The sequence below is a fragment of the Cibotium barometz genome, chromosome 20 (assembly GCF_041138505.1).
Source record: "Cibotium barometz isolate CiBa-2024 chromosome 20, ASM4113850v1, whole genome shotgun sequence".
NCBI classification, from domain to species: domain Eukaryota; kingdom Viridiplantae; phylum Streptophyta; class Polypodiopsida; order Cyatheales; family Cibotiaceae; genus Cibotium; species Cibotium barometz.
Window position 1 is genome coordinate 5,470,687 of NC_141065.1, and position 21,856 is coordinate 5,492,542.

General features: G+C 46.1%; 1 protein-coding gene across 9 annotated transcripts in view; it reads left to right on the forward strand.

Moving 5' to 3' along the window:
* The first annotated feature begins 998 nt into the window (after window positions 1–998).
* Window positions 999–21,856, forward strand: part of LOC147627476 (uncharacterized) — a 38,912-nt gene continuing 18,054 nt past the window's right edge. For all 9 annotated transcript variants that reach the window (XR_015268245.1, XR_015268246.1, XR_015268247.1 and 6 more), the window contains exons 1-3: window positions 999–2,208; window positions 2,310–2,390; window positions 17,115–17,189. Coding sequence is in view for 5 of the 9 variants with exons in the window: in XM_086814375.1 (XP_086670501.1) it covers window positions 1,255–2,208; window positions 2,310–2,390; window positions 17,115–17,189 (1,110 nt within the window). In the remaining 4 variants the exon portion in view is untranslated. The remainder of the gene's footprint in view (window positions 2,209–2,309; window positions 2,391–17,114; window positions 17,190–21,856) is intronic.

A 21,856-nucleotide genomic window follows, 5' to 3' on the forward strand; every position in this document is an offset into this window, starting at 1 on the left:
TGACCTTCCTCTCTATGCCTCTTTACATAGCTGATCTTGGTTGCATAGCTGACCTTCCTTTCTATGCCTCTTTGCATAGCTCAATTAGGTAGAGTCCCAGACATTGCTTGTATGGGAAAGTAACGACCTAAGAAATAGTGGTAGTGGCCCAAAATGTTCCTTGAAGAGGCAAACCTCCCTCGTGTCTCGTGTGCATTGTGTAGCATCCGGGTATGGGCTATGTCGTGGTGGTAATCAACAAGAGCCTCCATCCTAGGTTGGTGAATATGAAAGAAACTCATGAATGAGGTAATTGTGGCCTGCCTTTATGTCTCTTTGCATAGTTGATTTGTGTGACAGTGTAGCTCAATCAGGTAGAGTCCTAGACATTGATGATCTAGGAAAGCAATGACCTGAGATAGTGGCCCAAAACCTTCCCTAAAGAGGCAATGAAACCTCCTTTGTATCTTATAGTACACATTGGGTGTCTACTAAGATAGTGCTCCTCTGTCTTAACCTATCTTGCAAAGTGAATCGATAAATCCTTTTCTCTCTCGTAATGACCTCTACTCGCCCAGTCTCCACCCCCATAAATGATGGGACCTCATCTGGATATAGTGTAGGAGAGAGCGGGCTTCCCACCTTAATCCCAATAGTACTACTGATGTCCTTAGAGAGGCCACCTACTAGTGCCAATAGCTTGCCAATCATGGCCTCATATAAGGCCATAACCCCCCATATCATGTCTAATGATGGAAAATGAAGCTCTTGTAGTAGGTGATCCATCAATCGGTATCAGGGACAATAAAGTCCCTTGATCAAGAGACAAAAAAAGCCTGCAAAACTACAATATACTCGTGCTTTATTAACTCATCTACCAACCTTGAGTTTATCAATCACTAAGTCAACCACCTTAAGTTCGACTTCATCCTAAACCTAATGGCCCACACCTCACATCTTATGATTAACTCTCTTTAATGTGTACAAAATACTTGCATGCACTTGGGAGAAACCACGACCATGATATTTTCTGCCTCCAATCCTGGAGTCACTCTCATCGTCCAAAGCAATCTCCAGGTTCTATCTTGCACTTGCCATTCCATACAACATCATTAGGTCACCTTTTCTCTCGCCTATATCAATTGACATGCAACTCAGTTTTTCTTCGGACATTTTGAAGGGAATTAATTCTAAGTGTGCTGATTTTGGAAGAGTGAAGGGAATTCTAAGTGTGCTGATTTTGAGAATACACGCGTATTTGAAGTGACCGTCAAGATGGCCACTGTCCTCTGCTCAGTGGGCGGCCACAGTGCAGCAGCGAGGGGAGAGCACCCACCAGTTCCTCCTCCTTTTTCTTCCACTCTCTGGAATTTCGAGCCAGTGAAGGTGAGAAGTAATGTAAGAATGGGATATGCACCTGACGAATGGCGCAAGGTCTATGCTTCTCCGCAACTACCTGTGAGAAGGACAGCCCTCACACATGAAGAGAGGGCCATCGATCGTTGGCCAACTATCCATGGCTATGACTTTGAACAGGAGCGTACCTCTGGCCACACAAAATCTCTTGGTCCCCACACAGAAGCGCCCAGTGGTCGCACACAAGCATTCAATGGCCGTACGGAGTCTGTAAGCTATGGTGAGATGGGGCTTAGAATTGAATCGCATGGAATCAGGCAAAGAAGGCAGGAAACCAAGTTCCTGGGTGACCGTCAAAAGGCCAGATTGCTTGGCAGTTTAAGGTCAAATGCAGGAGGAGCTGCGGGTAATGCACGCCCACATGAAGCTATCGGTCAAATTGGCCTTGAAGTCCAAGAAAAAACTGTTTATGCTGGCGGTCCTCGCCCATCATATGAGAATGGAGAGGCATCAAGATCCGAGTTAGGGACTGAAGGGGAGGCAACCAGTGTGAATGGTGGTGTCCTTTCGGTAGCAGAGCAAGAAGTTGTGAAAGGGGCATCCCCTCAACAAAGAGGGAGTGGCAAGCACGTTGCAAACATCGGGAAAGATACTTCCCAAATGAGTGTCGAAGAAGCTTTTGGGCTGTTGAAGGAACAAATTGAAGAAGATAATAGAAAACTGCTTGCAAGGGAGGCAGAGGTCGCGGCAGCGGTCATTGCAGACAATAGGAAACCATTGAAGAGGTCCAGGGTTATAGCCAAACAACTCATTAGCCAATCCTCAGCAAGGGCTATTGGATTTGTGTCACAAATGTGGGTCAGTGCAAGACTTGTAAGTTATTCCATTTTTTAAACCAAGGACCCCTCTCCTCTTTCTTTTTATTTGCTTAAACGGCTCATACTAAACTTCCAGAACTCTTTGGTTATTTGTAGTGTAAAGTGGTGGCATTGGAAGTACGACCAAGTTTACTATCTGGAGAGATTGATGGAGTTCTTCTTGATGATGTCTGCCAGGTTTGGTTTAAACTTTCCATCAAAGTGTCCAAGGCTGTGTAGTCGAGTTAGTAAAGGATTTCAGTCTCTAGTCAGATGCCTGAATTCAAATCCTGCTGGCTGCAGCCATATGGTGCGATAACTTATATGTAAATCAATCTTTCGTTTCCTTCAAAAGTAACGAGTCTGTTACTTAAGTTGTTCTGGTTTTCTGGCATTACAGACTTATGCATCTGTTAGGTTTCTGATGATGTTAGCCAATGTGGCTTTGAATCTTATGTTAATTGCATCAATTTATATCATTATTTTCATGTCTTGGATGGCAAAAATAAACCATCCACAAAAGAAAAAAAACGTACTCTGCAGAAGGTTGATCAAGCTCAAAACTCTGATACCAATGTTAGATGTGGAAGCTTATGGAATCTTTTACTTGATAAGTAGAGATTTTTGAAATTGAATTATGAGAGAGAGAGAGAGAGAGAGAGAGAGAGAGAGAGTACACAGTATTGGGTCCCAATAACCCTCAGAAAGGGTCCCTACCCGTAGGTGTATTCGCTTGTATTGCTGTATGTATTTCAGGGCTGTAAAACCCTGAAATACTGACTAATAAGATTTGCAGAATGCTAGTGTCTTGGGCATAATCTCTATTGGTGTAACATGCGGAAGCTCTGGGGTTCTTCTTTCAGCCCTAAACACCATCTAGAACATGCTGATGCAAAAACGCAGACAGAAGGGAGAGTAGAGAGAGAGATATGCTGGAAATTCAGTATATTCATATGGTACAAAAAGGTACCTAATCTACAGCCCTAGGCTGCCTTCTTGAAAAGGTGTAAATCACCAAAAACAGTCCTAAATTGGGACCCGCTCCCTAGTGGAGTGAATGACTCTTACAATGAGCATATGTGCCTATTTATAGGCCTTGGGACAAGTGGAGAACTGGCCGACTGCTGGTCGGCCAGCAGTCGTGGAATATATTCCATAAAAAATGCAGCGTTTTTTGATCTAGACCAGCCGCCTCTGATCAGGTCCAGCCGACCACCTTTGCAAGCAGCCGACAGCACAACCACATCCTTCCATGTCCTGCTCCAAGTCCGCACTGGCCTTTGCTGCACTTTGTGCTCTGATACCACTGTTACATGCGGAAGCTCTGGGGGTCTTCTTTCAGCCCTAAACACCATCTAGAACATGTTGATGCAAAAACGCAAAGAGAGATATGCTGGAAATTCAGTATATTCATATGGTACAAAAAGGTAGACTCTTACAATGAGCATATGTGCCTATTCATAGGCCTTGGGACAAGTAAAGAACTGGCCGACTGCTGGTCGGCCAGCAATCGTGGAATATATTCCATAAAAAATGGAGCGTTTTTTGATCTGGACCAGCCGCCTCTGATCTGGTCCAACCCGCCTCTAATCTGGTCCAGCCGACCACCTTTGCAAGCATCCAACAACACAACCAGATCCTTCCATGCCCTGCTGCAAGTCCACACTGGCCTCTGCTGCACTTTGTGCTCCTCTATCTGGTTCTTACTCTTTTTCTGGCTGCCTCTTCTGAACCAGCATCTCAGAATGTCCATGGCATTTTATGCACATGACATCCCCCTCTACTAAACTTGATGACGGGATTGTGAGTGTGAGACGGTGTGGACCACACGAAGAAAACAGAAGCAAAACGTGTGGAGGCAAGGAGCAAAACGATGGAGCTCAAAAAATGAAGATAAGTTTGTTACAAAACTTAGGGCATATAATAACCCTAACTGGTGCCCGTTTCACATAACGGTAAGTTGGGCGCCTTATTGGGCGCGGGGAAAAAACCTCACTTAAAGTGAGTAAAAAGTGCCCGGCCGGTCCTAATACATTGGCCACTGCCCATAATAATGTCAGGACATTATTTCTAACACCCCCCTGCAGTGCCAATGTGGGTACAAGGCATGATGTCAATCAATTAAAGGAAGTAAGCCTAAAGCTTTGCGGAAAGCTTCAAACTTTTCTCGAGGTAAAGCTTTGGTGAAAATGTCTGCGACATTGTCATGTGTTGGACAATAGATCATGCTGATCTCCCCTGCATGAAGTCTTTCTCTGACATAATGATAATGTATCTCTATGTGTTTCGTTCGTGCATGAAACACAGGATTCCGTGCTACTGCAATAGCACTCTGACTGTCAGTGAGAATCGGAGTAGGCTCCTCCAATAAAGGATGAAGATCTGCCAAGAGTCTGCGTAGCCAAACACATTCCACTGTCAATGTGAAAGCTGCCCTGTACTCAGCCTCACAAGACGAGGTAGCTACTGTAGATTGTTTCTTGCTCAACCATGAAATGCATGAGTGTCCCAAAAAGAAACAATTACCACTGGTAGACTGCCTTGTGTCGAAGTCACCAGCCCAATCTGAATCACTGTATGCATGTAAATGCAAGTCACCCCCCCTGGGAAACATCAAGCCATAAGACTTGGTGCCTTGCAAGTAACGAAACACACGCTTTACAGCTTGCCAATGAAGCAACCGTGGGCTGTGCATATATCTGCTCACCTGGGATACTGCATACTGAATATCCGGTCTGGTGTTGCACAAGTAAATCAGGCACCCAACAGCCTGACAATAGAGAATAGCATCAAAAGATTCACTGCCATCATGTACTGTAAGTTTCAGCCCTGGTTCCATAGGAGTGGAAATAGGCTTACAATCTTGAAATTTGAATCTTTCCAACAGTCTCTGTACATACTTCGACTGTAACATAAAGATACCCTTCTCACTTTGTATGAACTGTATGCCCAAGTAATAGTGCAACATACCCATATCTGACATCTCAAAAGCAGATTTGAGTTCGGACTTAAAATCTGAAATTTTATCCGCATCAGTACCTGTGAGCAACATATCATCTACATAAAGAATGATTATCAAAATATCCCCCCCATCTCTCTTGATGTAGAGGGTGCTTTCAGTTGGACTGTTGGTGAACCCCTGGCTAGTCAAAAATGCATCAATCTTTGCATACCAGGCACGCGGTGCTTGTTTTAAGTCATATAAAGCTTTCCTCAACTTGCACACCTTGTGCTCGTGACCAGACATAGCAAAACCAAGAGGTTGTATCACATAAACCTCTTCCTCAAGATCACCATTCAAAAAGGCTGTTTTTATGTCCAACTGATGTACAAACCAGCCATAATGTGCAGCCATAGCAACAACAACACGGATGGTGGTCATCCGAGAAGTGGGGGCAAAAGTTTCTTCATAATCTATGCCCTTTTTCTGAGCATAGCCCTTAGCAACCAGCCTTGCTTTGTACCTGTCAATGGTACCATCTGGTTTGCGTTTAACCTTATAAACCCACTTTGTACCAATTGCCTTCTTGCCAGGAGGCAAATCCACCAAATCCCATGTATGATTCTTAACAATAGAATCCAATTCAGCTTGCATGGCCTGCATCCAATGCTGATTTTCACTTGCATCTTCAAAACTCTCAGGTTCCTCTTCATCCATAATAGAACTCACCCAAGCTGACTCTGAAAAGTGAGAGCTTTCAGCCTCACGTGTACTCCTACGTGTCCTACCTGGTAATGGAGCAGCAAGTCTACTCTCTTGAAGAGTCTGTATAGCCCAACGAGGAATGGTTCTAGCTTCTTGCAAAGCTGTCCTCTCTTGTACAACAATATCCTCTTCTGCTTGCTGTATGTCAGGCTCAGCCTGGGGCTGATTTAAAGCATCAAACACACGAGGTGGTGGCTGCAAATTCTGAAATTCAGCCGGTATATCAGCTGTGGTCCCTATGCCAATGGGTATCAACCCTTCAAATACATCAAAAGACTCCTGAGGTTGCTGAAATTTAAATTCAGCAATGGGTTGTGCTGAATTCTCTGCAAAAACAACATCTCTGCTCACAAAAATCCTGCGTGTGACAGGATTATAGAGACGGTACCCTTTACTTTGACTGCTGTAGCCAACAAAGATGCACTTTATGGCTTTATCATCAAGCTTCCCACGAAGCTCCTGTGGTACATGTGCATAAGCCAAGCAACCAAACACACGAAAATAATCAACACTAGGTTTCCGATCAAACCAAGCTTCATAGGGTGTAACAGATCTGAGTGCCTTTGTAGGGCACCTGTTCAACACATGAGTGGCACACATAAGAGCTTCCACCCAAAATTTATGTGGCAATCCCTTTGCTTTCAGCATACACCTGGCCATCTCCATGAGTGACCTATTCTTTCGTTCGGCCACACCATTCTGCTGAGGTGTATATGGTGTAGTACATTGGTGTACTATGCCCTTCTCTAAACAAAAAGCATCAAATACTTTAGATAAGTATTCCCCCCCTCTGTCAGTTCTGAGAGTCTGCACTTTTTGTCCTGTTGCATTTTCAACCATGTTGACATAATGTCGGAAATGCATAAAGACGTCAGATTTGTTCTTCAAAGCATACACCCAGGCATATCTGGAAAAGTCATCAATAAAAGTAACAAAATACCAATGACCTCCCAAGGATTGTGTCCTCATTGGACCACATACATCACTGTGAATGAGCTGCAATTTGCGGACAGCTCTAACAACTCTATCCTTTTTGAAAGCCTGACGATGCATCTTTCCCAAAATACATCCCTCACACACATGTCTGGGAGGAGTCTCTAAATTAGGTAGGGCATCTACCATTTTCAGCTTCTGAAGTGCCATGAGACTGCCATAATTTACATGCCCAAACCTGGCATGCCACAACTCTGCATCCTGCATAGCAGATGTAAAGGTAGAAACAACACATGCACTGTGCCTCTCATAAGGATCAAGACGGTACAAACCGCGACATAAGGTCCCTGTAGCAACCAAAGCAAAGTCACTTTCCCTGTCACGGACCATACATTTAGTATCCTCAAAGGAAACAACCAGCCCTCTCTTTGCAAAAGAAGACACTGAGAGAAGATTCTTCTTTATCCCAGGCACATACAATACATCCTGAAGGAGAAATTCTGAGCCATTAATGGCTGTAAGCATAACATCCCCTGTGCCCTGAACTGGATACGAAGCATTATTTGCACATGTAACCTTTCTGCCACATGAAGAAGGTACCATCTTGCCAAACAAATCCTTTCTGGACGTGATGTGCCTTGAGGCACCACTGTCAAAGAACCATACATCACCACTTTCACTCACACTGAGTGAATGAACCTGATTTGAGGGATCATAGCTGCAAGTAAAGAAGCACCAATCCTCTTCCACAAGATTGACTGTGGCATCATCTTTCTTGTTATCCACATCTGAAGAGTCTTCAACTGAATTACCAGACTCTTTCTTCTTTTCCTTGGCTATCCTCTTATGACATTCATGAATATAGTGACCTGGCTTCTTGCAGTAATGGCACTTACCCTTCTTTTTAGGTTTCTGTGCATCATCCTTCTCTTGACTAGATGGCTGTCCTGATTCTGACTTAGGCTTATATGCACCAGATTTTCCTTTGCCCTTGTTCTTGGCAAATAATGCTTGCTCACCACCTCTTTGCATGACATTTTTCCGAGTCTGCTCTTCCTGCAGCAAAAGTCCAACCAAATCCTGAAAGGATAGAGGGACTGGATTACCCCTCATGGACAAGTGAAGAGATGTATGAAAACCCAAATAAGAGCTCGGCAAAGAGTTAAGTGTAGTGGTGACCATCTCAGCATCAGAAATGATTTCATCAATATTCAAGAGCTGTTCTCTCAAATCCTGAATCTTCGTAAGATGATCCTGCATAGAATCACCCTCATCCATGCACAAGTGTGATAGTTCCCGCTTCAAAAAGGCAACTCTAGCCTCATTGCGAGCCTGATACATGTGCTCCAAAGTATCCCATGCAGCCTGAGATGTCCTGCATGAACGGATATGCGGAATAATGGACCTCTTAACTGAAAGTGCAATCAAAGAGAGTGCCTGAGCATCCCTGGAATCCCACCTAGTTTGTTCCTGTGTAGGTGCTTGAGGAGCTGGTAGTACAACCTGCTGCCTGCCATGTTGTGGAGGGGTAGCTGGGGCCACATGCATAGGCCTTGCCTCAGCTCCACTTACATAATTCCACAAATTCTTTGCAACTAGCAGATTCCTGAGCATAAAGCTCCACAGGGAATAGTTGGTTCCATCCAACTTATCTTCCTGGGCTAAAAACCCAAACACATCAGCAGTGTTCTGTGCCATGAGAGCAAACTGTAACCTGCAAAAGAGACTGACTGCACAAGAGTCCACAAATATTGCTCGAGACTGTCTGTTTCACACAGATAGACAGCACAGCAACAAAAGCCCCAAATTTCTGGTGGCTCAAATTTCTCTGATTCCCACAAAAAACCTGTGGGAGCTGTCACAGATTGTGCAGCAACATAAAAACAGCAAAAGCCCCAAATTTCGGACTTGATTTGCTGACAAAATTCACAGTTAAGCTCCAAAATACAGCAGGTAGACTCACCCGAGTTGCTGCTGCAGATTGCTGAGTACGAACTGATGCAGAAGACGGTACAATGCTGTACGGAAGGCTGTACGGACAGCAAACAGCAACCAGCAGGTGCTGTACAGAACTGTACGGACAGAAAACAGCAGATAAAGCTGTACGACAGCTGTACGGCTGCTGTACTATCAGAAAACAGCAGCAAAACTGGTCGTACAGACCTGTACGAACAGAAAAACAGCAACCAGCAGCCACACGTGCTGCACAGATGCTGTACGGCCTGTAGAAAAACGACCAGCACTGCTTTTTGCACCAGAACAGTGCCCGAGACACACAGAAAGCAGTCGCCCAGGTCTGTAGAAGGAGGGCGACCTGTTTTTCAGCACCAGAAGCAGGCGACCAGCACTGTAGAGGTGTTTCTTCGCGACGAAAGTGCTTCACCAGCAGTAGGGAAGGCGGGAGCAGGAACAATAACCAGCTCTGATACCAATTGTGAGTGTGAGACGGTGTGGAGCACACGAAGAAAACAGAAGCAAAACGTGTGGAGGCAAGGAGCAAAACGATGGAGCTCAAAAAATGAAGATAAGTTTGTTACAAAACTTAGGGCATATAATAACCCTAACTGGTGCCCGTTTCACATAACGGTAAGTTGGGCGCCTTATTGGGCGCGGGGAAAAAACCTCACTTAAAGTGAGTAAAAAGTGCCCGGCCGGTCCTAATACATTGGCCACTGCCCATAATAATGTTAGGACATTATTTCTAACAGTCCAACCTGTTCTTGGATGACTGTCATCATCCCACTCTATTCCCGGAGTCCCTCTGTCATCCATCCAACTATGGCAACCCTTTTCACTGAAAACTTGGCCCGGTCTCGAAAACCACTCTGACTCTGAATAAGATCTATGCATCTGTTCCATCTAGTCCCCAATCCATTCCTGCCCTGACTCTGAACACTGTCTTGGTCTTCATTCTTGAGAAATGAGTCTGGCACTCTCACATCACCCCTTGGAGGATAATCCTCCCTTGGGACCGTTGCCCGAGAATCTATCTGGCTCACAGGATTGCCATCCCCTCTGGCTTTGTAGAACACCACCAACCAACCTGCTGGGAGTCGTATCCGTGTACTTTCTTGTACCTTGGACCTGTACACCATCATATGGGACTGATTCAGTGTTTAGCTTTGCTGAGCCTGATGCTCTGGTACCAATGTAACACGCGGAAGCTCTGGGGGTCTTCTTTCAGCCCTTAACACCATCTAGAACTTGCTGATGCAAAAACGCAAACAGAAGGGAGAGGAGAGAGAGAGAGAGAGATGCTGGAAATTCAGTATATTCATATGGTACAAAAAGGTACCTAATCTACAGCCCTAGGCTGCCTTCTTGAAAAGGTGTAAATCACCAAAAACAGTCCTAAATTGGGATCCACTCCCTAGTGGAGTGAATGACTCTTACAATGAGCATATGTGCCTATTTATAGGCCTTGGGACAAGTGGAGAACTGGCCGACTGCTGGTCGGCCAGTAGTCGTGGAATATATTCCATAAAAAATGCAGCGTTTTCTGATCTGGACCAGCCGCCTCTGATCTGGTCCAGCCGACCACCTTTGCAAGCAGCCAACAGCACAACCACATCCTTCCATGCCCTGCTGGCAAGTCCACACTGGCCTCTGCTGCACTTTGTGCTCCTCTATCTGGTTCTTATACTCTTTTTCTGGCTGCCTCTTCTGGACGAGCATCTGGGAATGTCCATGGCATTTTATGCACATGACAGTTGGACAGCTTTGTGATGTTTGTTTAGGCTTCTACAGGCTGGTTACACCTGCGTTTTGCTTCATAGCTGTGTTAACTGTTGAGGTCTGCCTCGGGCATTAGTATCAACCTTGGGTGAGCAAGAATGATGAGAGATGTTGTGACATGGGCTGAGAACACGCTTATATATGGGCTGGTATGCTGGCTGACTGGGACAGGGCAGGCCAACATGCTCCTTGGACAAGTCATGGTCATGGGCGCCTGGTTAATTGGGCCATGGGCCCTGGCTGTCTCAGCCCGTGGCCACCCAAACCCACTATGGCCCCACATTCGTTGGCCAAGAGGCTGCTCTAAGGCCATAAACATGGTTTTGTCTATGTCCTCCCAAATGGTGTTGCTAGGACTTTATTCAAAGGTTTGCACACACTGGGATGAGACATTTGACTTTGACATGATGATGGGTACCCGACTAGTGGCCTAGTAAGTGCTCAGGATGACACGATGCAGCACATCATACAAGAAGGTTACAATGGTGTGTGGGACGGGCATCGGTGCTGATGTGCACGGTGGATGACTACCCCTTGTTGGTGCTACACCGGTGACTCGTCCTTGAACAAGGGCTCACAAAATGCTTGGTGTCTGCCTTAGGGCCCTTGCACTTGACTTGGTGTAGTATGTCCACGGCATCCAAGTGCGGGATGCCTGTAACATCCCCTCTTGCTCAGCTTGACTATGGGGTCGGAAATGCCAGATAATCCTTCAACAATGCGGGATCTTGCGTCAGCTTTTTGGGGGTCTTGTGTACTGAATGTTGATGCCAGAATGTGGTACCCCCTTGGGTTGTCGGGAGATACCATGGTCTTGTGCTTCGGTAGCCATTGGGTTGTGGCTTTTGGCCAATTAGGTGAGTGGCTTTGTTGGGCAAGATGCTCAGAAATAACATCCTCGGTGCTACCGTAATCAAATAAGAATATGATAGGGTGTCTTGCTAAAGTGCCACGACATTTACGGAGACTCGCTAAATCTGGTCACCGTTCTGCCCACTGGTGTCAAATCTAAGTGGGTTTGTTGGGCAAGCTGCTCAGAAATAACATCCTCGGTGCTATGGTAATCAAATAAGACTACGATAGGGTCTCTTGCTAAAGTGCCGCCACGACACTCAAGTAGCTGTTCTTCCTTTACTTAAAGACTCATTCCATCGCTGTGACATGGGGAAGCCTTTACTTGCTTGATCCAGCCCTAAGCCTACTCATTAGGAACACTAATGCAAACACAATGATTAGATAGCAAAGATAAAAGAGAGATGAAGTGTGTTTTCAGTATATTGATATGATACACAAAGATGTCTTTGATTGTGGTTTGTGGCCTTCCAAAATGGACTGAATTCTGACTAAAGGACCGACTACTGACCTGCCCCATGTGGGGATCGGATAATCTAATGATTGACTAGCCTTGCTATTTATAGGCTCATGGGAACACCCCTACAGTAGCCCGATTGATGTCGTCCAGCCCCTATCTGAAGCCTTATGACCTGCTGGTTCTTTGACCTTGGGGGCTTCTTCACCTTCGCTTGTCAAAGCCTATTAAATGCCTTAAACTGATACTACACTTGTCACCAGGGATTAGCCATGTCCACGTGTGTGCACGTGACATTCCCTCTTGCTAAACTTGATGACGGGATTCGGCTGTCATTATCCCTTGTCTGCACATGGACTCCCAAAACTTGTCATGTGTCCTTGCTGGCAACCTTGATTGAAAACCTTGCCATTCCTTAGATTCCACTCCAAGTTTGATGTTGAAAATTGTGCATCTGTTCCACTTTGTCCCCTTGCTTGCAATCTCCCCGTCCCTTAACACAACAATGGTCTTCGAGGATGATCTTGCCTTTGCTCCACTCTTGGAATTGTTCCTGAGAGCCTTTGGTATGCCCTTTTGAGCATACAACTCTCAGGGTTGCTTTCCCGTGGTTTTGCCTGCTGCCGACCAGCCCCATGAGTGCTACCATGGCTGCGTCTCTTACTATGGATATGTGCACCTTCTTGGGACTTCTAGTGCTTAGCTTGGCTGAGCCTGATGCTCTGATACCAATGTGACATGCGGGAGCCTTGACTTACTCTCTCTCTCTCTCTCTCTCTCTCTCTCTCTCTTCTTTATGCATTTTGTATCAAGCATGTTCCAAGATGATGTTTAGGGCTGAAAGAAGACTCTTAGAGCTTCCGCATGTGACATTCTTTGTTATGACCATAGTCACAAAAAACGTGTTTCATCATTTCGAAACCTCTTGGCCAGGGAAGCTTCAAAAAAAAAAATCACTTTTTTTTTTTGGGTTCCTTTTGTAGTAGCAACTTGAGTGCCCATGTACATGTGTGTGTGTGTGTGTGTGTGTGTGTGTGTGTGTGTGTGTATAATGTATAATTTTTTGAAACCTGCGGTTTTTTTAGCGATAGACAAAACACTTTTGATTTTTCTTTGAAACCTTGAAACATTTCTTGTGACTTTTTGGTTATGACCAACATATGCTTGCTCCGTTCAATATGAGCTGAAACCTATGAAGCCATCTCATGACTAAAATCACGTTTGCACATGTTAAAGGTGTGACTGTGAAAGCACACATGAATTCCATATGTTGGATTACTAACTTCTATGGATTGAATTATAACTCATACCTATGTTGAAAGCAGCTATGACCCTATCTAATGGAGTAGTAAGCTTGATAGATAACTTGCTTGAGAGTCGAAGATGACATCCATTGTGCTGCTGCAATCAAACAAGACTACAACTTGTTGATCTCCTCTTTGACCATGGCAATAGAGTAGTTATGGTAACTCATCTGCCCATGTGGAACTCTCTACTTGCTTATCTTCGAATTCCCTGGAGGATCAATAAAGCAAGGCTGACCATTAACTATGGCTGTGGAAGAGTTGGAAGCAAAATATGTACGGTGTCCAACGGTGTGGAAGAAACAACATTGATTTTCTTGATGAAATTGCTGCACGTCAGTTTGGGACAAGTGGGCCCCTGTGACCTGTCGTGTCTTTGTGTGCCTTCTAATCTGGGGTCATGGTTGGCTTGGTTAGTGCAATGCACTATGGGCTCCCAATGCTTGGGGTTGGACCATAGAGGATTTTATACTATGCCCAATCTCCCCTTGCTTGGAGAGTTTTGAGCGTGTTGACTGGGGTGGACTTGGGCTTGACATGTTTGTATTTCATCTCCATGTTTTTTTTCCGGGAAAAAGATCCTTCAATTAGTTAAAGAGAAAACAGCCACAAAGGGCTAAGTATAACAACGAAGGGCTAAATACAAACTCGCCTATAAAGGCGGGAAACAAGTGATCATAAGGGGGAGAGATGCTTCTCCTCTGGCTGGCCGCTTTATGAGGAGAAAGCTATCTCATACAAGGGGGGGGGGGGGGGGGGGGAGAACAACCACACAGGTGGTATGTAGTACCAAATGGGGTCATGGCCTCTATCTGTGAGGAAAGGGCAAGACCTCCAAAGTGTGAAGAAGGCTTCCCACCACTTTCGCATGCGGTCAGAACCTCCCTCCAACTTCCCCCACTGACCGCGGAGGGTGTGAATGATGTCGAGCCATATGCTCCTTATGGTCTCAGCCGGTGGAGTGTGGGTACCCTCGATGGCCTCGCTACATCTAGCATGCCAGATGTGCCAAGCTGCTATGCTATTGCAAATCTCCCAGTGCTGGCATGAGCCTGGACACCAAACACCTACATGTGGGGCTGTGACTGGTACTACTGCAATACGATGGTGGGAGACCTGAAGGGCATGGCCTCCCCCATCCTCCTCGTAAGTCCTGACCACTCTAGCCTCAGTGGCCCAAGCAACAATACCCCAAGTGATAATTCGGGTCGATGCCCTATCCATAGTTTGCAAAGATGCGGAGAATCCTCTGCCAAATCTGTTGAGCCTTCGGGCAATCCCAAAGGCAACGTCACTGAGACTCCTGGGGGTGGCCGCACCTCGGGCAAGCTGCTGACTGCCCTCCGACTGCCAGCCAAGTACCCACTGCCAGACTCCCGTGTGCCGTCAACCAGAGGAAGAGAGTGATCTTCCTCGGCCGAAAGCTGTCCCAAAGCCTCTTCCAGAAATCTGAAAGGAAGCGGTATGATAGGCCCTGAGACTGCTAGTGTGCTGTTGTTGCTGGTGTGCTATCTATCTCCGATATCTGGATCCTGCGGCCGAGCCTCGTTGTATATGCAAAGAACCTCGTTGTATATGCAAAGAAAGGGGCATCCAGAGTCTCCACCCGATCTGTGGGATCATGCCACGTCCACTCTCTAGGGTCCCATTGCAACCGCGTGAGAGGTTGGCACTGCGAAATCCAAACCGCCAAAATCTCTCCCTGGCCACCTTGGCCGGTGCTGGATCTATTTGCTATGCACGTGCCCGAAAACCAATCACCCTCACCCTCTGCAAGGTGCAGCCTTTGAAATCCTCCAAGGGGTGCTCTGATCTCTCTAATTTGCCATGTAATCCAATAGAAAAAGTGAGTAGACAACTGTCCTCATCTACTCCATTGACCACCACGAGAATATCGTGTTTGGTGAACACGCCTAGCCACATCGGGGGGGCCGAGTCTGGAATAGGAGTCAGCCACTCCAGAGGAATAGCTGAGTCAATGTAGATGCTGAGCCTGTCTCTACCTTGGATCCCTCTTAGTTCTCTCTCCTGCTCCTCTTGAGGTAACTGCCTACGTGCAACCCTATCTCCAAGAGACCTGGCTGGTCCCATGCTCAAGGCGCCCCATTCATCTCCATGTTTTGCACCAATGTGACAGATTGGTGAATATTTGTGGAGAAAAACTCCGGATGTCCATTTGGAGTAGCTGGTCCAATTCCAAGAAGAGAATTTTAGCGTGTATAGAAAATGATTTAGAGCTGGATCTAACTGGGCATTGGAACTGCGGGAAAGTAAGCTGTAAAGTGATGCAACTAGGAATAAAGAGTATTAGGGTCGAGTTTACAATCACACTTTCTAAAGTGGATCTTTTTGGTAGATGGTTGGGTGCGACTGATGGTGTGGAGGCGTAAAGAGATGTTAAGGAACTTCCTTGGACATCTATTGTTAGCGTGGAAGTGGGCTTTGTCCTCCGCTTTGTGTCCAGCTTCTTCGGCCTTGCGGCATTCTTCCTCGGTAATCTTTGCTGCATTATTAGCTCTAAGGCGGTCTTCCGTGCAAATCTGGACTCTTCAGCTTCGCATTGCCTCTGTTGTTCGACCTCGAACTCCAGCGGAAGAGGCTCAAGTTCCATGGCCTGTTGATGTTCTTTATCTTGCTAACTAGAGTATGGTTTGGAGGTCCACCTGTAGTGGTGTAGGTGATAGTGTAGAAATAGGGTTACTTATGAAGTGTTCTCCGGGATTGGAACTTTTAAAGTCTTCTTTGGTACTGATGCTCCTGCTGGTGGGTGGCTCAAAAAATTCTGCATGAGCAGGTGCTTACCACTATCCACAAATCGTGTTAGTGTGCAGTTCCTACAGATCCCTGGAGCATCCATTTAACTATATCCACTAAACCTGCTGGTAGGTGAGCACTTCCGGGTTTTCCCTAGACGCAAAAAAGGCGTCCACTAGAAAAACGTGCTTGCAGCTTTCTTGCATAGCCTTAGATCAACGCCAAAGCTCTGATCCCAATGCTACATGTGTGTTGCGTGGAAGCATTAACAATGATTTAAGGTGTGCATTAATGCGTGCAAATGAATGATGAGGAATAAGAGAGAGAGAGAGTGAACGAGCCAGGAGAGAGTACTCCCGATTGAGTCCCAACTACCCATTTATGGGCCCCCACCACACATGCTGTATTTACTTGTATTGCGAGATTTTAAATACAATGGGTAATCTGAGTGAGCAGACCTCTTGTGGCATTGTGCATTAGTTGACATCGGGGCTGTCTGATGGCAGAAACTTGCTCACCACGACTGGATTTGTGTTAGGGCAGGGTGCTTGTAGAGCTTCAGAAGTTTGGACGCGTTTCTCCTGCAAGGAGGAAACATGGGGGCTGATCTTTGCTGTGGGAAGTTGCTGGACTGGTGCAGTACAAAAAGGGTTCCTTTTCTTGAACTTGCAGACACATTGGTTTCTAGGAAGGACAGGCATGACTGCAAAGATAGAACAATAAAATCGTGCCACCCAGCACTAAATCATTTCGTGAAGAGTTGTAGAACCATAGAAGCTGTAGTATTTTCAAGGCTTGTGATTGCTCTCATACCAAACATACAAATTAAGCAAGAAGTGTCATGATTAAATCACTGATGTGGTATGCTTATTACTAACTGAACACGTAACCTGTTGGGTAAGGAGGTACTATCTAAGTGCGACAAGTACGACCCAAGATTATGACTGGACTAAGAGTAATTAGGTATTGTATTCAATGATGATGTTCAAAAACTTATTGTAAAAATGTAGTCGTGGACAAATTGGTGCCTGTGCTATATGGTTTTGCCTTTTGAACGGACTTCAGTTGGCACATTATTCTATGATTTAGAATGTGATGGAGGTGGCTCGAATATTCAAAATGTCACAGCATTTGTTCATTGTTCAGATCGGGACATTACTTTTGTTCATTCTCTTTGACAGGTTGGCGACGTCATTCTGGTGAGTGATGAAAGTGCTCTGGAGAACGAGATGGCTGCTTTAGATTGTGAAACTCTGGTAGGTTCCAGAATCCGAACACTATGCGGTGCTATTTTGGAAAGTGCTGAAAGAATATTTTCATTCAAAAAACAAAAAAAAAAACAAAGACAAGACAACTATCAAATAATCAAAGAGAAGATGGGGTAAAAATCTCATGAATTTTCTTTCTTGTGGAGAAAGATCCTCTAGATTTAATGTCATATTGTTAAGGTTTGTTTTTTTCTCAAGTTTTTGATGTCAAAAAGCTTGTGGTCTATTTTTGTTTGCAATATTTATGGTTTATGCTGCCCTTTTACCCAATCTGTAGCATGTTATTGTGTAGGGTGTGTGTAACTGGTACCTAGCACCATTATTATATGAAAAGGTTGGCCCGCTCCCTTGTATTCTTTGAGTGGAGTGTCTGTAGAGTGGCTTCCTCAGTAGACACATAGCATTCTTCAGTGAAGGAGTAGGGAACAACGGAGTCCTGGCTGTTCCTACTTGAAACAGTGGAGGCCGATAGGCTGACCCCGCATTAGAGAGCAACCCGTATGAGCTGTTCCCTTCATCATCTGTGTCAGGCTCGTATTTCCTGGAGTGATGATCTGGATAAACTATGACTCGAGAAAAATTTATGTTGCCACAGATAGTGACAGACTGCTACAGGGATCTCCTATAATCTATTAGAATACTACTCCTTAAACCAAAGGGATTCAGGGCTTAGAAGAGAGGTTGGAGACGGATACCCCACATGGTCACCTTGGAAAAAATCAAATGGTCCTATTTGTCTTCTTCCCAAGGGTGGAGATGGGATGTATAACCCAGCTGAAGCCATCATCCCCCCCCCTCCCCCTTTTTTTCCCCCCTGCAAAGGGAATTTCTTTACAGTAGTGCCTCTTATTTGCAATTCCAGACACCTTCAATGTGGACAAAGTTGTCCCGGATGTAGCCCAAATACTCCCAACACTGCCCCCATATTGCTGATGTCAGCTTTGGAATATATACAATGCTGTTGCCCTCCGTACTGTCAACACAGCTGGCCATATTGGTTGCACCTGTCTGATGTTGCCGGTGGCTGTACAGCTGATTGTACAGCCCCTTCCATTGCCACTGCTGCTGCTGTTCACACGACTGGTTGTACAGTTTGTATAGCTGGTGCAGCTGCTATCAGATGAAAAGCATGGGGAATCCTCCAATGTTCTGGCAATCCAAGTTTATAACTCACCTCATTCATCTTTTGTCGTGTAATCCTGAAAGGTCCATAACACTTGTTGGAAAGTTTAGGGTACGTGGCCTCCTTCCCAGACCGTTTCTTGGGGCTAGCATTTTTGATTATCAACAACAGTGAGTCCTCTTGTTTGAGATCCATGTGTTGTCGATGCTTATTGGCAACCTTATTATGCTTCTCCTAAGAATTTCCAATGGTTGCACCTAGTTGTGCATTAGCCGTTTCAAGATCCTTGACATGTTGGTGAGCAGCAACAATTGTTTTTTTGTTCAGGTAGGCGGAAGTATTGCCTTACCATATAACACCTTAAAAGGAGTTTTCCCCAGCCTGTACCACAAATGTCACACATTTTCCGGCCCACATCATCTTACCTCTTCGATGCCCTCAATGTTACTAGGGTTCTTAAAAAGTTACATATGGGAGAGCAAAAGATCGTGAGCATCTACGCACAGGACACTTTGCCCACAGGCACCATGATTTGGCTTCCATTCTTGCAAGTTTTTTTAGCAGAGCACTTTGTGAAGGCTTTCCCCCCTCTTGGACCACCAACAGTATTGTCTCCATCCACAAAGCAGGAGACATCATGGATCCATGTAATTAGAGGACTATCACGATTTCCCACCCAATGGCCAACATCTATGGAGAGTAATAGAGGACATGATGAGCTCTATAGCAGAGAGGATGGGGCACAGAGCATCAGGCCAAGCATGCTTCAAGAGAAACTTCTCCATACTGGACCATATCTTTACTTTATGGGCTATCATAGAGGAGGCAATTCTCTGCACTTCCGATGGACAGGCTCCATAGTGTGGACATGACACCTCATGGGAGCAGATGACTTACATCTATGCGAGGTCATGTGGATTGGCACATCATGGTAGGGGACTTCTGTGTACACCAAGGGCTAGTAAGTTGGATCTGGTAGGTGGGGGACTTTGGTCCGCGCTTCGATTCAATGTACAGTATTCCAGTTGGCCCCACGCCGTAATGTCTACACCCGGAATGACCGCCATCTACAAGCTAAATGAAATTCATTCTAATCTTTTGCTTAGGTATTGTTTTGATGATTTCTGAGCATGGAAGATGCATCCTAGCACTACCATCAGAAAGCATGGAAGATGCATCCTAGCACTACCATAAGACAACTATTTGTCATTCTCTTTTTAAAGTGCTTGCAAAAGGGGGGGATTTAGAGGCTTGAAGGGTAAGGGGAGGTGTGTGTGTGTGTGGGAGAGAGAGAGAGAGTTCTTTGACAAGGAAAAAAATAACGATCCTAACGCAAGGTCCTCCCCTACTACCTGTCAGGTACGGCAATGCCCACCACTACGCTTTGCACAGGCTGCACTCTCTCTCTCTCTCTCCCTCTCCACACCCTACACCAATTGCACGTGTTACCATAAGCTACATAATCTTTGCGATGGCCTCATGTGAAAAAACCTCATGTAGTCATGGGTGAGGAATGGCTTTATAGCATAGGTCATTACCTACAAAGAATTATATGAATAATTCCATTATATTTCACCGTAGTGGAAAAGATTTTCAATTTCAAGGCAAACGATTGGAAGTGTCTTTTTATTTGTTTGAGGAGTCAAAATGATTGATGGACTGCAAGGATGTTGATCCATATGGAGTGGGTGTAGAGGCTAAGAAGATCTAACCGGATAACCCGGTGGTTGTCTTCATGAGAGAGCTGGAGAAAAGGGGAGTCCAAACTGTATTCAAGGGGTGGGAGGTGGTCCAAGTGGAGCCCATATTCGGAGAACCAAATGGAAACTCGAGCATACCATATTCCATGGTGGCCCTCGAGTGCTAGCTGTCTCGAGGGATCCAAGGAAAGCATGGGGTACATGTGGCAATCCATTCCACTGATGTGATGGAGGTATGTGACTATCTGGAAGAGTACATCCACTACCACTAGGGCTGTAGCAAATTTTGTGGATAATCTTGTGTGGGACTGATGGTTTGGTGCGGATCATACAAGAGAACATCATGACCTGGGGCCCCTCTACTCACTGTCAATTCTCATTAGATAAATTTGGCCCCTAGAAAGTTGCGCCATACATCAAGGCTGGTGTGGCGAGGGTGTCAAAAAGCCAACCCTTGGTCCTTGGCTCTTGGAGAGCACTACCACTCAAGTAAGTTCAAGGCTGCATATCCCCATGTCACTTTGGCACATGCTGCGGGAACCATGCTGAAGCGTGGGCCACTGAAAGTGACACCAAGTTAGCCATAGGATGAGACAATGTCCACAAGATTCCCTCTATATATGAAGCTCAATCTGGGTGTGAAGGGGCAGGAGGTATTGAAGACCATTACCTTGGTTTTACCAAGGTCAACAATGAGGTTCCAATGAGTGCAAAAATCTTGTAAGGCATCCAAATGTCTCTGAAGGCCCTCGGCTGAATCTAAAAGGAGGACAATGTCATCTGTATAGAGAGTAGTATGGGGATCAATATGCATGCTAGTGTGGAACCAGCCCTGCCTAATTTGTCAATGAAGCTCGAGATCTCATCAATGTAGAGGCCAAAAAGAGTGGGTGATAGAGGGCAGGCATGTTACACCTCAATAGTGCTAGAAATCTCTTGTGACATACCTCTTGGGGACACATGTAGCAAGAATACCACAAGGGGCGAACTGTCGATCTGCTCCTGCGAGCTCCGCTTCATCCCCCTCCCGTCTACCTTCCTGCTGCTTCTCGCCGTCGTGCGCCCCCCTCTCCCCCCCCGCATGTCCCCCGCCATCCCCTCCGCCTCTCTCCCCCGCCTCCTTCCGCGTTTCCTCCCCCGCCATCTCTCCCCCCCGCCTTCTCCTCCCCCGCCTCCTTCCTCGCTTCCTCCCTGTTGGGGTAAAGGCATTATGCCCACCCTTATAGTGTGTACAAGCCCATAAGTTATAGTACATAGTACACATAGTGCTGAATTCTGAAGGTGCTGGTCGTACCCTGATCTGGTTGCCTTTCTCTGCCCAGCCAACAGGCGTGGGCTGCTCAACTGCTGCCCAGCAGCTGGGCGTAGGCTGCCCAGCCAGTCCCAGCCAGTAGTGTGGGCTGCCCAGCAGCCACGAGGGCTGCCCAGCCAACCAGGCGCAGCCAGGCGCCTACAGCAGCAGAATCAATACACGCACTACAATAGCGGTGAACGTGTAGCGAAAACATCTGTAGCGCTACTAGGTGGAGGCGGCGAAGGCGAGCTCGTAGGCGTGGTGGTGGTCCGCGTGAGTAAGCGAGGCGCCTGGCCACAAGGCGTAAGACACGTATGCGAAGGCAGTAAGGCTGTATGAGCGCTGGGCGTTAGACGGCGATTCAAATCGTAGGCCCTTTCAACACCTGCCCGACTAGCGATTCAAGAAAGTCGCCTAGTCGACCTGCTCAAGCCCGACTTCATAGCAGCCAGCCATCCGTACATCAGCTACAGCTACAGCAGCATCAGCTACACCTACAGCAGCTTCATCACCCCCCTTCTGCAACAGCATCAGACTT